The sequence below is a fragment of the Saccopteryx bilineata genome, chromosome X (assembly GCF_036850765.1).
Source record: "Saccopteryx bilineata isolate mSacBil1 chromosome X, mSacBil1_pri_phased_curated, whole genome shotgun sequence".
NCBI classification, from domain to species: Eukaryota; Metazoa; Chordata; class Mammalia; order Chiroptera; family Emballonuridae; genus Saccopteryx; species Saccopteryx bilineata.
In genome coordinates this window covers 90,682,999-90,697,462 of record NC_089502.1, presented here as the reverse complement: position 1 = coordinate 90,697,462, position 14,464 = coordinate 90,682,999, and the positions used below count along the sequence as shown (strand labels likewise).

General features: G+C 34.7%; 1 protein-coding gene across 6 annotated transcripts in view; it reads right to left on the bottom strand.

Moving 5' to 3' along the window:
• USP9X (ubiquitin specific peptidase 9 X-linked) overlaps nucleotides 1–14,464 on the bottom strand; it is a 113,888-nt gene that overhangs the window by 14,172 nt on the left and 85,252 nt on the right. For all 6 annotated transcript variants that reach the window (XM_066249801.1, XM_066249802.1, XM_066249800.1 and 3 more), the window contains 10 exons: nucleotides 14,223–14,369; nucleotides 13,496–13,642; nucleotides 12,661–12,883; nucleotides 11,607–11,827; nucleotides 8,986–9,176; nucleotides 6,563–6,736; nucleotides 4,152–4,293; nucleotides 2,108–2,861; nucleotides 1,421–1,544; nucleotides 461–686 (listed from right to left, as the gene is read on the bottom strand). In XM_066249801.1, the coding sequence (XP_066105898.1) occupies nucleotides 461–686; nucleotides 1,421–1,544; nucleotides 2,108–2,861; nucleotides 4,152–4,293; nucleotides 6,563–6,736; nucleotides 8,986–9,176; nucleotides 11,607–11,827; nucleotides 12,661–12,883; nucleotides 13,496–13,642; nucleotides 14,223–14,369 (2,349 nt within the window). The remainder of the gene's footprint in view (nucleotides 1–460; nucleotides 687–1,420; nucleotides 1,545–2,107; nucleotides 2,862–4,151; nucleotides 4,294–6,562; nucleotides 6,737–8,985; nucleotides 9,177–11,606; nucleotides 11,828–12,660; nucleotides 12,884–13,495; nucleotides 13,643–14,222; nucleotides 14,370–14,464) is intronic.

The window sequence follows — 14,464 nt, the reverse complement described above, 5'->3', positions numbered from 1 at the left end:
ATTCTATTTGCATAAAAGAACATGCACATATATGTTAAATACAGGCAGAAGTTCCTGGAAGGACTGATGACAAAAGTGATTAAAAGGGTTTGCTAGTTAGAAAAGAGAATATGAAGACCCAAGGTAGATTTCATAATAAAGCCTTTACACTATTCTAATTATAAAGAAAGGTAATAAAAAAATCTTTAAAAAAATCTATGCAACAGTGAGTGTACAATTAAGCCAGTTCATGTAAATGAATCAACAAAGAAAATTCCAGTTTTTAAAGAGCCAATAATCACTATTCGTGCTGTGAGGTACTTTTAATGGAACCCACAGACATCAGATTGCATGTTGTGCGCACATGTGTACACGTTTGTTAGGTAAACATAAAACAGATACCCATATATTTGTGACTTCAACTTCCGGGAAACAATTTATTTGTAAACACTTAATCATTAGAAAAAAATTGGGCAATTACCTGACTAGAAGGTCCAGGAGATGCAAAAGGCGAAGGACACGGCCCATCTTGCAAGGAAAAATGTGCAATAAAAACTATAAGTTTTGCAAATGCACCCCTCACTTCTGCACTAGGGCACTCCAACAGGTATTCAGAAAAGCGATTTGAAACATTAAAAAGGACATTATGAGCAAACCAAAAACGTACATTCTTGCTGTGACGAAGAAGAATGCACAATGCATCATACCTATGACAAAACAAAACAAATCTATGAACATCAATTCAGTAACATGTTTCCTATCGTACAGGGTGGGTCTCTATAACCTAAATAAAAACCAAAAACATTTTACTACTGGAAGTTACTTCTAGTACTAATATTAAACTGAAAACCAAATACGATGATACAGTCTATTCTCAGAGTGACAAAACAGACAAACTCTTGTATACTTCTCTATAAATCTACTACAAAACTCTCCCTTGGTTCAATGACAAAACAATGCACCCCCCAAACATCTTATCACTGGATATAAGAAGTAAAAGTTGTTAAATCAAGATATTATAACATCCACAATTAGAAACATAGGAAATTCGCTAAAATTTTTTACCCCTTTACAATGGCAGTATTTAGTCTAGAGGGAAGCTAAAATGTAGTTGTTGCTTGATAAAACACTATAAACTTTTAAACTACCATCCTGCAATCTTTTGAACAGGGATGCCAAAGATTAAAAAAAAATCAACAGTGAAACTGGCTTTTGAAAAATAAAAGGCCATGTTTAATCTACTGTAAATAATTATTTTAATATGATTTCTCTCCCTTTTGCTACCAAGAGATTTTAATTCTGCATTCCAAACCTGAAACAAGATTACCATGGTTTGGAAAAAATAAAAATAAAGCAGTATATGCAAGAAAAAATAAAGCAGTATATGAAAGAATCAAACTAAATGCTAGTATAATAGGAATGAAAATCCAAAGCAATGTACCAATCACTGGCAGAGCCACGGACTACTTTCTTGGTGTGAAATCCTGTAGTAAAGAGGAACCTAGCAGCAAGCTGGATGCTAATCATAGTGATTTCTTCTGCTTCAGGCAACAGGTGATCTTGCCCTACAAATAAAATGCAGACATAAAAATCAAACAATTTTCTATGTCCATACCCCATTTTCAAACATGTTCATATTTCCACCATGAAGTCCTAACGTTTAGGCTACTCATGAAGTAATTCTTAGTAGCTCTCTAAAGCAGTAGTTTTCAACTGCCGGTCCGTAGACTGGTGCTGGTCCACAAAACAGTAAGCCACCCTGATATTTTATGAAAATATTAGTCTGTATTCATTGGATCCGTAATCTTCACACATCAGGGTGGTTAATGCTTTTGCAGACTGGCATGAAATTTCTGGTGCACTGGTACTAGACTGTGGACTGGCAATTGAAACACACTGCCCTAAAGCACATTTCCAACTAATGTTCGAGTCAAAAACAAATTATTTTAATAAACAAAAGCTCTTGTTTTCAAATAGCAAGATAATAAATACCACTCAAAGGCAAGTCTTCTGAAATAAGACTTTAAAACTACCAAATGTAAAGCACCAAACATCTAACGCTTGCTAGGAAATTCTGCAAATAAAGAGTTATACCTTAAAATTAAGAAGCTAAATTTTTGATACTTACCTGGAGGAGGATTTAAGTAAATGCTATTACATGTAAGCAGTTTTTTCATAAACTGAAAATATTCCAAACTGTACTGCATTCTGTTATGCATGAACTGCACATTCTGTTTCCGTACACTTCTCTCAATGGCTGATGGCATAACAATCTGATGGGGTCTTGTGGCGACAGCAAGCTCTGATATATATCTTGCCAACTCATCACATTGGTCTATTGTGTCAAATCGCTCATAAAAAAGTATGTAAGCATTCCACCACCTTTTCTGGCGTCTGTATGACATACGCTTCATCATATGATCAAAAACTTCTCCCATGTACTCTCCACCAAAACACTGGTTTTTCATTTCTTCATCATCATCCATTTTACACTCTGTTACATCTCCATCATCAAATTTATACCAGCGATTTCTCTCACCATCTACACCATTCCTTTGAATGATATAAGAATAATAATGTCCCCCACTTGCTTGACCACTGTGTACAAGCACACCAACAAGTCTGTATTTCGTGCTCCCTGCTGTCTCACTTTCAGACTGCTCATTCTGTTGTATCAACTGACTCTCTGGGTTTACATTATCTCCTTCCAGCTTTGCAACACCTGCAACTGTGTAAGGTTCCATGTCCAGCTCTCGAGGAAATTCAAAATAATCATTGAACTTGATGGCACATTCTCTTTCCCAGTCATAGTCGAATCGTTTTAGTTGAATAGCAAGAACAGGAGGTAATTTTTTAATTAGCAAGCGCTTTACAGTATCAACCTAAAATAAACAGAGCAAGTTACTAGATGCTCTCTTATAATCAATCCACTCAAAAAACTTCAAAACTGTATTAAGTTCTCTTTTTAAATTAAATTTATCGGAGTAACATTAGCAATTTTTCTTAAGACTAATCTGAAATTTTATGTATAAACAAATACATGATAAAGAACAGAATCAAGGTAATTCTACCACAGGTACTAGTTTTAAAAATATGAACTAAAACTAATATGGAAACAGCTGATGCCATTTATTATAAATTGCAAAAACTACTAAAATAGACATTACTTGCTGTCTGGTTTCTATATTGTTGTTAATTAACCATTATTACTGTATTTGTCTGATACCATTACTCTAATGAAGGTGTAGTTTTCTATGAGTTAACTGAAGAAACATAATAGCAACTGATATTTATTGGTTATTAGGTACCAAGTAATATACTAGGTGCTGCCCAAATGGCAACACATTCAATCCTCACAACCCTCTCAACAGTTTAAGGATGAAGGCTAGGACTCGCAGAGATTAAGTGCCTCAAATTTCAGAGCTATAGGTGGCAGGCAGTTCGGCTTTATAACTCTCCCTCAAGCATTAGACTTTAATGCCTCTCTAAGTGGTATATATGGTAAAAAAAAACCAACAAACAAACCCCAAAAAGAACAAACAAAAAACACACAAGTGAGATCGATGTGAGAGCATTCGGGAGCCCAAAAAGACACACATTATTTACTGCACGTGTGCATATGTGAAGTGTCTTTCCAAAAAAGAAAAAAAAAAAAAGAGCTATGTGCCCACAGATAAAAACTAATCAGGTAGATGATCTAAAAATCTGATCCAAGTGGTATGAAAAAACAAGTGGTAGGAGAAATCTTATATGGCTGAATAAAGTAACAATTTTAGACAACTTCTTGGTCTTAACAAGTAACTCTGGACATGAGATGAAATGATAGATTCCACAAGTCTACAGCTTTGAGGATTTCAACAGCAGTCTGGTTGAGTATGAATGAAAAATTTCCGTGTAACTCAGACAAGAGAATGTAATACTAAGCTAATATGGCTTCTAAGTGGCTCACCTTCCTTACTTGTTTTCCCTAGCCCTATGAGACTACTTTCACTCAATCTTTTTCCCCCAACAAACCTTTAAATCAGTTACCATCTTAACTACCTCTCTGCTACAACTATAACAAAGCAGGATAGGGAGTAAAAAGGTGAATTTTGACGACAAAAACAATCAAACTTCTTCCAAATCCATTAAAACAATCATAATTACTATAAACAAAACTGGATACTTCATACCTTTTTATTGCATTTTTCACAATGATATGCATTTGCACCTTCTAATAAATCTCCTTTGACATACTGTTCCAAAGAATCAAGAAGATTCTGGTGATTTCTAATGTCTACATTCAAAGTCGTGAAAGATTCTTCACACTCGTATCTAAAAATATTTTAAAAATGATCAAAAAGGATTTATTCCTTAGTCTTCTAAACATTTAGCTATGGACATCTGCAATATTTATAACACAACATAAAACCCATTAAGTCAGAATGCTGCTAATAAATGACAGTTACTCATTTATTGCCACTTATCCTGTGCTGAGCACTACATTAGGTTGTTTACACATTGTATATACTAGGTTCTTTGTCTTCAGGACAAATCTGCTAGAGAAATATCACCATCTCCACTTCAGAGCTGAGGAAAATAGAACACAGAAAGGTTAAGCCGGTAAAGATTACCAAGTGAAACGGTGTTCTAAAGCCAGGTCTGTCTGGTTTCACAGCTTATGCTCTTTATAGTCTATTATGCTGCTTCCACTGTCATCAGTTTAGAAAGCAATTCATGCCAAAGCATGAATTTAAGTTCTGAAAAGGACATTTTAAACTATTAATGGACTGAATTTTAAAATGTTCCTCCTTTCCTTTAATGGCAACCTTACTAAATACTAAAGGTACAAGTTTGAACACATGAATGAATACAGGATAAGCAATCTGAGTTGGAGCCAGACTGCCACCTTGTGGCAATTTTCTGCTAAAGCAATTTTCAGATTTCTGATAAGACATTCATAAATTCAGAGCATGGGATGTGGAGAACACATTGTCGACAATCAAATCCATTCATTCAACAAATATATTGAGAGTTCTTTCCATGTGAAAAGCACTGTGGGACAGTTAATGTTTAAGACATTCCCTCATATTTAGGGCTTTTCAATATTCTTTGGGAAAAAAGACAGGTACATAAATAAAAGCATTTGTAAGTGACAGGAATGGAATACGAAGTAGGCATTAGGTCAATTGCTGCTATAATCAGGGAATAGCTCATAGAAGATAAAAAAGTTAATCTTATGATTCCAAGTTAAAAAATAGGACATTCTAAGTTGGTAAGTTAGCAAAAAATTTGCTGTAAAAGGCCAGATAGTAAATATTACAGAATTTTTATTCTGTAATAAAATGTGAGGTCTCTGCAGCAACTACTCAACTCTGCTGTTACTATGACAGTAGAAGCGAGCCAGCCAGACAGTAAAGCAGTGGGTATGTTCCAATAAAACTTTACAAAAACATGCAGGGTTGGATTTGACCTATGGTCAAGTCTGTTAACCCTTGTTCTAGACAAATAATGCCCTAAAACAGAGTTGGAACTCTTTATGTAAACTTCTGGCATGTAACAAGAATAAGACTAGTTCAGTTGCAGAGCAGGTATTTTAATTTTAGGGATTTTACTTAAGATCATGATCTCTGGACATTTTCACTTAGCTAAGAAAACCAGTAATTTCCAAATAAATTCGGTAATTGTCTAAAACAAACCAAGGACTAACAAGAAGAGATGACTAAAGACTCAGCTATTTTATCAGCATTTAAAACAAGTCAAATTGACAATTTTAGTGTCTACTTAAAAGTAAAATGTCTTTCAAAAGGACCAAAAGTTATCCAGGCTAAGTGAACTATTACATGCTCTTTACCTGAATGAATGCTTTAACCTAATAGAAATTTTCATTCATATAGCATTATACTCTCCCAATCATTTCCGTGTTCAAAAATAAAGCATTACCCCACCACCACCAACAACTATATTCACACACAACCCATGACTACATATAATACTGTTTGGGTTTGTAGAAAATACTACTTACTGTGATTTTTGGCAAAACCAATTTCAAACCAACATCAACCGATAATATACAAAAGAAATTCCAAAGGAAAACTCCCATGTAATAGGCATAAACATCATCAGTAATGAAGTTTTAATAGTTACTGAATTATTTTCAAGAAGAGCCCTAATCAAACAATTTCCCTTTTAAGTGAAAAAAATTTTTTTTAGTCAACTCTTGCAATGTTCTGTGTAGAAACGCACCTTAAGGGCAATGAATATAATCAATGGTATTTTAAAAGTTAATACTTTCATTTGTATAGGAAATTGTGCTCCATGTCTATCATCTTCTAAACGTATTTGTAATATTATAATTATTTTAATTTTAAAATAAAAGAGTATTTATAAGTAACACCTGTTATCTGTATGGAAAATGCCATTTATACATAAGAGAATGTGAGAGTATGAAATGGTATATACATTATATAATTCATCCAGTCTCAGGTCTTTAGTAGTAATCAGTGGCACACTCCACTTTTATACAAAACTGTTAGTAAAAATTTTATTTTTGTTAGTAAAGAAACAGTACAACATAAACTTTAAACATGTAAATAGCACTTACCTATGTGGGCAGCCTTGGCAAATCTTCTGATCAGCAAAGGAACCTCCTAAGACTTTACTTAGCATAGCGGGATGTCCTAAGGCTTTCAAAGCTTCATCTAGGCTATCCACCAATGAATTAAAAAATTCCAAAGCATCATGCTGTTCACGTAGATTAACAGGCTCACCCCAAAGCCTAAGAAAGGAATGGAATAAAACATGTAAGGTGTGACACTACCAGAACAATATATGCATATGTATTTCATTAGGGGGGCAATATAGCCACAAATGACAGCATATAAAACAGATTTTATTCCTGAATTATGTGAGGAAGTAGAATGAAAATAAATCCTATTTACATATAGACTGCAGTGGGGAAGAATATGAGATTCATGGTAAGAGTGGTAGCCCAGTGGAGAACTGTCATGCAATTCCTGATATGGCTGATGAATAGTATGGCTCCAAGAAGGATGGTTTCTTTGGGTAATATGGTATACGCATGCATTTTGAACCCAACTGAAGAAGCTATTAAAATGGCGTGGTGAATCTCACTCTTAAGATGTTATAACTATTTTACTTATTTTTTATCTTTTGCTTAAATTTCAGATATACTGCAAAGATTATATTTATTCATTTTTTTCCTTTTTTTTCTATTTTTTTCCCTTTGAGATGAAGGGAGATAATGAGACAGACTCCCACATGTGCCCTGACCAGGATCTACCTGCCAACCCGTCTGGGGCCAATGACTGAATCAACTGAGCTACTTATAGCACCTGGGGCCAATGCGCAAACCACTTGAACCACTGGCTGCAGGAGGGGAAGAGTATAACATAAAGGTGATTATTATAGGTTCTTCTTTACCTTCTCAACTGGTTTTTCAAGCTAGCCTGACCAGTGGCAGCGCAGTGCACAGAGTGTTGATTTGGGATGCTGAAGTCCCAGGTTTGAAAAGCCAAGGTCACTGGCTTGAGCACGGGATCGCCAGGCTTGAGTGTGGGATCATCAATATGATCCCATGGTTGTTGGCTTGAGCAAGGGGTCACTGGCTTGGCTTGAACCCCCAGTAAAGGCACATATGAGAAGCAATCAATGAACAACTAAAGTGACTCAATTATGAGTTGATGCTTCTCATTTCTCTCCTCCCCCAACTTAATAAAATAATTTCAAGCTAAAACTTCTGGGGGTACGATGGAATTTATAAAGAGTATATTACATGACTAAAGTGTAGATAATGTAAAAGCCTTATGACTGGGATGGGACAAGCAAGTGGAAGAAAGAGAATTGGAAGAGTCAGAGCAGAAGGTGAGGGGTATGCTAGGTGATGGGGACTGAAAGAGCAAAAGCAGAACTGGGAAGGAGGGTGGTACATGCAGCCTAGTTAGGAGAATCAGAGGCATCTATGGTGAGTCATAGGGAAGTCACTGTACTACAGTGGTTTCAAAAGAAACCAGGGGACATCAGGTGATCCTCTCCTTCTCTTGCTATCAGCAGTATGCAAGATACCGTGAAGGGATTCTGAAGAGTACTATTTAAAAACCCCATTGCTACAAAGGATCATAGCCTTTTGTATACACAGTAAAATTATGTAGTTGTACTCTGGTATGCACAGTGCATGACACATAATAGGCAATGATTAAAATATAAACTTCCCATCTGATTAAGCCTCTAGAGCTCACTACCTATTTATAGGAAATACAAGAGGCTGAGGAAAATAATTTACTAAAATACCACAGGGATCTTATCAACAAAATCCAGATGGTGGGAAAATTAACAGGGTAAAGACTGGGTACCTTTTTCCTTTCAAAAATGACAAGAGTAAAAAAAATTAGAAGAGACTATAGAGGCATAACAAACTTTTGGTATATGGACTTAATTTGGATCCTGATTTACTATAAAAAATGAATAGTAAAAAACAATTATGAGATAACTTGATAATTTCAAACACTGACTGACAAGGATATTAAGCATTAAAAAAAAGGGTTAACATTATGGTAATATTTTTAAAAAGACATTGAAGATACACACTGACATATTTATGTACTTGAGATTTGCTTCAAAACTATCTGGAAAGTAGACAGAAATGTAGGTTAAACAAAATCGGCCAAGAGTTGGTAACTGTTCAAAGTAGGGTGCACACACAAGGGTTCATATTATTTTACCTACTTCAATAAATATGAAAAGTTTTCAAAACAAAAATAAAAAATTAACATCTTAAAAGACTAAAGAATGCTGCCTTTCCTTACTTTCTATCTCCTCCGAGGACAATGAGCAAAACAAAACACAAAACACAAAACCTAACTGAGAAGTAAAGCTTGAGTATTACTATTACTTAAACATTAAACATAAAGGTATCTACTGACATATATTCTATAAATTTAATGTAGTGCATCAAGAAGTTCACAAAGGTTTAGGCAGTATCACTATTACTACCCATCCATAGTTTACCTGAACTGTTTCCAAAATCCTCTGGGCACATAGTACTGTAGTCGAGAAGCAGCTAAATGACCAAAGATGACCTGAAGATGTCTTAGAACACCAATATTGTACTCTTTCCTATCTTCTGTTTTACTTAATGCTGGTTTGTCTTCAAATTGTTGAGGATATCCAAATACATCATCTCTGGGATCAACATTGCTCTAGAAATAAAAAAGTATCATTAGTGAGCTAATCTAACTTGAAAGTATAGTAAAACATGTTGAGACAAATGCCAAAGAGTGAACAAACGACTTATATGTCTAGTTCTTATTTCCAAAGCACTTAACTTTTAACTCATAAGTTTTAATTTACAGTAATAGTGTTTATCTCCAACATTTCACAAGAGTTATTCTAAAGGAATAACCCTATGTATCAGAAATAATACAAATAACACAACACAGTGCAGTGATTAACTTAGACTGAACTGGACACAAATTCCAGGCTCTGCACTTGAAAGCTAGGTAACTGTACAAGTTACTTCCCCTAAGCTTCAGCTTCCTCATATGTAAATGGGGACAACACATTCTTTGTTGTAGCTATTGTTAGGATTATGTGGATAACTTATTAGCTCTGTAACAAATAAATAGGAACCTTTGTATATGATTGGTAGAAATGTAAAATGGTGTAGCCATTGTAAAAAAAGACTCCTTAAAATATTAAAAATAGAATCACCGCCTGATCGGGTGGTGGCGCAGTGGATAGAGCATCGGACTGGGATGCGGAAGACCCAGGTTCGAGACCCCAAGGTCTCCAACTTGAGCAAGGGCTCATCTGGTTTGAGCAAAAGCTCACCAGCTTGAGCCCAAGGTCGCTGGCTCAAGCAAGGGGTTACTCAGTCTGCTGAAGGCTCGAGGTCAAGCCACGTTATGAGAAAGCAATCAATGAACAATTAAGGTGTTGCAACGTGGAACAAAAAACTAATGATTGATGCTTCTCATCTCTCCATTCCTGTCTGTCTCTGTCTATCCCTCTCTCTGACTCTCTCCGTCTCTGTAAAAAAAAAAAGAATCACCACATGATCCAGCAATTCCACTTTTGGGTACATACCCAAAAGAACTGAAAGAAAGGTCTCAGATATTTGTACATTTATGTTCATAGCAGGATAAATAGCCCAAAGGTGAAGCAACCCAAGTGTCAACTGGTAAAAATAAAATGCAGTATCTATCCACAAAATGGGATAATATTCATCCTTAAAAGGGGAAAAAATTGACATATGGTATGACATGGATAAACCTTGAGAACAGTATGTTAAGTGAAATAAGCCAGTCACAAAAAGAGAAACATGGTATGATTCCAATTATGTGAGGTAAATACAACAGTCTAATTCCTAGAGACAGAAAGAAACTAGTGCCTGCAAAATTGTGTGAGACATTTAATATTGAAATAGAAAATATCTAGTCCCTGCCCACAAGAAATTCAGTCTAGGGAAGGAAACAATCACACAGACAAAAACAATGTAGTGGAGTACGAAGACAACATAAAAAAAAAGGGTATGCCTTATTGGAAGAGAACAAAGGTGGAACAACTTACTTGAAACTGTATTATATTTTGTCTGCCTTATTTACTTATTGCCAGTGTAATCAGGCATCTCTGACTATGCTTAACTCAATATTCCAGAGATGTGAGAGGGTACAAAACTAGAATCGGAATTTCAATTTTCACTTGAAGCAGTGGTTCTTAACCAGGTATGGGTGTAAGCATCCATTGTGAAGCTTTTTTAAAAGATAAAGATGCCCAGATCCCACTTCCTGGATGATGTAGTCCAGTAGGTTTGGGGAAGAGCTGTTTCAGAAGTCCTATAGGTGACTCCAGAGCAAATAGCTTTGGTGACTGAAGATAATAGGGAATGAGGAAAGAACCATTCAATATATTTACTACAATTAAAACAGATTCTGGCTTCTCTCTTCAGTTCTCACCAACACTATGTATGAACAAGGAATGGCAAAATAAAAACAAAGAGATACAGGGTAGATACAAACGCGACAACTTAAGTTTTGCCATATTCTCTCTTTAAAGAGCTATGTTGTAGTCATGTCAACTTACTTCCATTACAACCTAATTTGTCTATAGCTTTATTGTGCATTGGATACTCATTAGGCAGCCTCAATTTTGTCACAAGACCATGTAACATTTAAACTAGAGCGAAGTTTATTGCCTCAACAAGAAGAGCTATGATCTGGGACAAATGTAAAAGTAACCTAAAAGCAAGTATGAATAATGAAACTGGCATAGTATACAACTTGGCATGAATTAATGGACATAATATAATTAAAAATATCAAGTAGAAAAGTGAAAATAGAATTTAAACTATTACTGAAAATGAAGATTCTTATTGTCACACAAACTCCAGGTTATATTAAACACTTCACAAAAAATATGGGTATGTTAACTGTTGCTTTAAAGACATATAAAATTATCATAAAAATTAACTGTAGTTTAATGTCTGGTAGACAGTCCATGCCAGGAGATTCTAGCTATATTTTCAAATATATTTCAATAGGTCAAATGATAGTACAACACTCCCTAAGAGAGTACAGTATCTGGTACCAGAATTTCAAACACAGAAAACAAAAATGCTAAATAAAATTTACCTCATTGTCCTGCTTCTCATCCCCAGACATATCATCATCTACATCACTACCTGTGCCTTCAATGGCAAGAATACCATTCCTGATGGAGGGAATCATGTAGAGTTGCTGAATCACAGAATTCATGTAACAAGTAGCACCAGCATTTTTCAGCCCCACAAATCCTTTTGGAGGGCGAGGTCCAACAGGTGGCAGATATTCCCATTCAGTAAGTGCTTCACATGCTGAAAGAAGATACAAGATTCTTATAGTATTAATACAACCATTTTTCCACTTTTATCTGTATTACGCTAATAAAGTAACATTAGCAACAATTCCACAATTCCTACATTCACCTGAAGTTGTGCTCCAAGTTTGCATTTCAACCTCAACAAACCTAAGAGACACAGCAACATATTATCACTATATAGATATTTATACCCCACCATCTGTGAACCCTTGCTTTGATCTAATGTTACTTCTAATGGCAGTATTAGTAGTCTCAAGATTGTAGGATGCTAACTCCTACATGCTAACTTTAAGTTTTATAGTTTAGTCATTATGAACTTTCTACTTTTGTATGTTTTTAAAAGCACCTTCAAAAATCATTCTGGCATAAAATGCTATACAAATACATCAACATCCCCTGGGTTCACATCCTGGTTCTGACATTTATCAACTCTTTTACCTTCTTCAGGTAAGTCTGTTTCCTTCCTAATAAATGCAGTAATAAGAGTCCACTTGCTTTGCCTACAACCACAATGTTATTTTGAAGAGCAAATTTAAAAGTTCTGTGAGAATTGCTATTCACCATACATCTGTCCCTCTACACCTAATATAAACCTGGAAGTAATAGAAATATCGTTGTACCGCTTATAGAAAGAATTTAAAACACATGTGAAAACTCTGACATTAACGTTCTTCGACTGTAATGGTCTTAAATGAAAATATACATTCATTTGCTAAAAATGTTAAACTAAACTAGAGGCTGAAAGAAAAGCGTGAGCTGAGGATGTGCACTAAAAGAAAAACAGAATCTGAATTATGTTATCATAACATTGCATTTTAAAATACTTACTAGTTATTGCTGTGCCAATGTAATACATTTCAGTCAAAGAATCTACTATCTGTTTGAGATTCCTCACACAGCCAACAGCTAATGCTACAAGTAACTCAAAACCAGCATTAATGGTAGCCGGTGAACTACAGACTGGGATAGCCTGTTCAGCTGGCAGTTCTCCATTTCTCATATACTGCAGGTAAACATTGGATGCAGGGAAGATGAAATCATCAATTAACTCCTATGAAAGATGTAAAAGGATTATGCATTAGCAATGATATAGTATACATCCCACATTAAATGTTATAGATTATATGTCACACAAATATATAATATATAGCTATACATGTATATATATTTTTTAAGGGAAGAAAAGTCTCTTGGGATCTTGAAAAGTAACATCAAACGACTTATCAGGACCCCAGATCTCATTACATCTCAAAAAATTTGCTTGGATTTTCTAATAAGAAGATTCCACTTTAAAACACAACCATACTCAATTTCACAGGTTAAAAAACAATTTTTTTTAGTATCAAGAGTGAGGTGACAAGTTTAGTCCTTTAATCACATGTACCAAAACATTTTGAAGAAAAATAAAAGTCACTGAAATGATTCTTGATTCCTTGAATTACCATATACTAGAAGCAGCTTATTAAAGAAATGATACGATAGTTTTACAAAATAGAAGTTTGTCTCATTTTATGCTGATAAAGTAAAAAATTCAGATTTTCTAAAAAGAAAAATTGAAATAGTGCTTATTTACTTTATAAAATACATAGTAGTAACAAAATTCTATTTATATACAAAATTTAGAAGGCTATAACTACTTTAGGACCAAGACATTAGAACTTACTTTAATGAGATTAGCACCTCCCTTTTCACAACCAATATGATACTTTTTTTCAGGGGTTTGAAAGGCCAGTAACTCTTTTGTTACCCCAAGGTGGCCTTCCAAGATCGTCTCTTCAACACCCGTTTCACCTGTTCTCTTAACATCATCCTGGCAAAGAAAAAATATCAAATGTCCAACTTATGAAAGGGAGGTAGCAAGGAAGGGAGGAGCCAAAACAAGAGAAGGCTAAACAGACTTGAAGAAATTACCCCAAATCTTTCTATTCTAAGCAATTTCTCTTCAAAACTTTCTAGAAGTAGGACTTACAAATGACTGAAGGCTAAAAGCTTTGTAAAAGATTTGTATCTCAGAAATTCCCATACAATTCTAAGTCAAAAGTACCAGGTCTTAAGATCAAGAATCTAGTCCTAGTCTATTATCAGACTCATCAAGAATACTTTTCAAAAGATGAAAATTTATAATCAAGCCTAAAATTCTAAAATGAAAGAGAGTGAAATATCAGTATTCCAAGTCTCAAGTAAAACAAAGCATTTCAAAGAACTAGTTATGCATTCATTCTGTGATTCATCAGTTACTAATACCCACCAATGCAGAGTATATTCTTTGGTCCAAGTTCTTAACTATTCTTTGGTGTTTTTCATTTAACCAAAATGCTCAAAACTATAAACTATCAATAAACTACTTAATTTATCAATATGGTAAAAACACAGTATTAAATGCAACTTACCCTAATTCTTTTAAGCCAATCAATTTCATTATTGAGAAGAACTTCAGCATTGGGTATATTAATATTACTATTGTAAGCATAATTAAGAAGATGCCTTAAAAGAGTGAAATAGTCGCCTGAATGTTTAGCTCTCTCTCTGGCTGTGCTCTGAAACAATAAAGTAGAATACTATGAATTTACATGTCCATGTTTAGAATTCGCTTTTCAAAAATTCAAAGTTAACTAGAGTAGATGACTAAAAT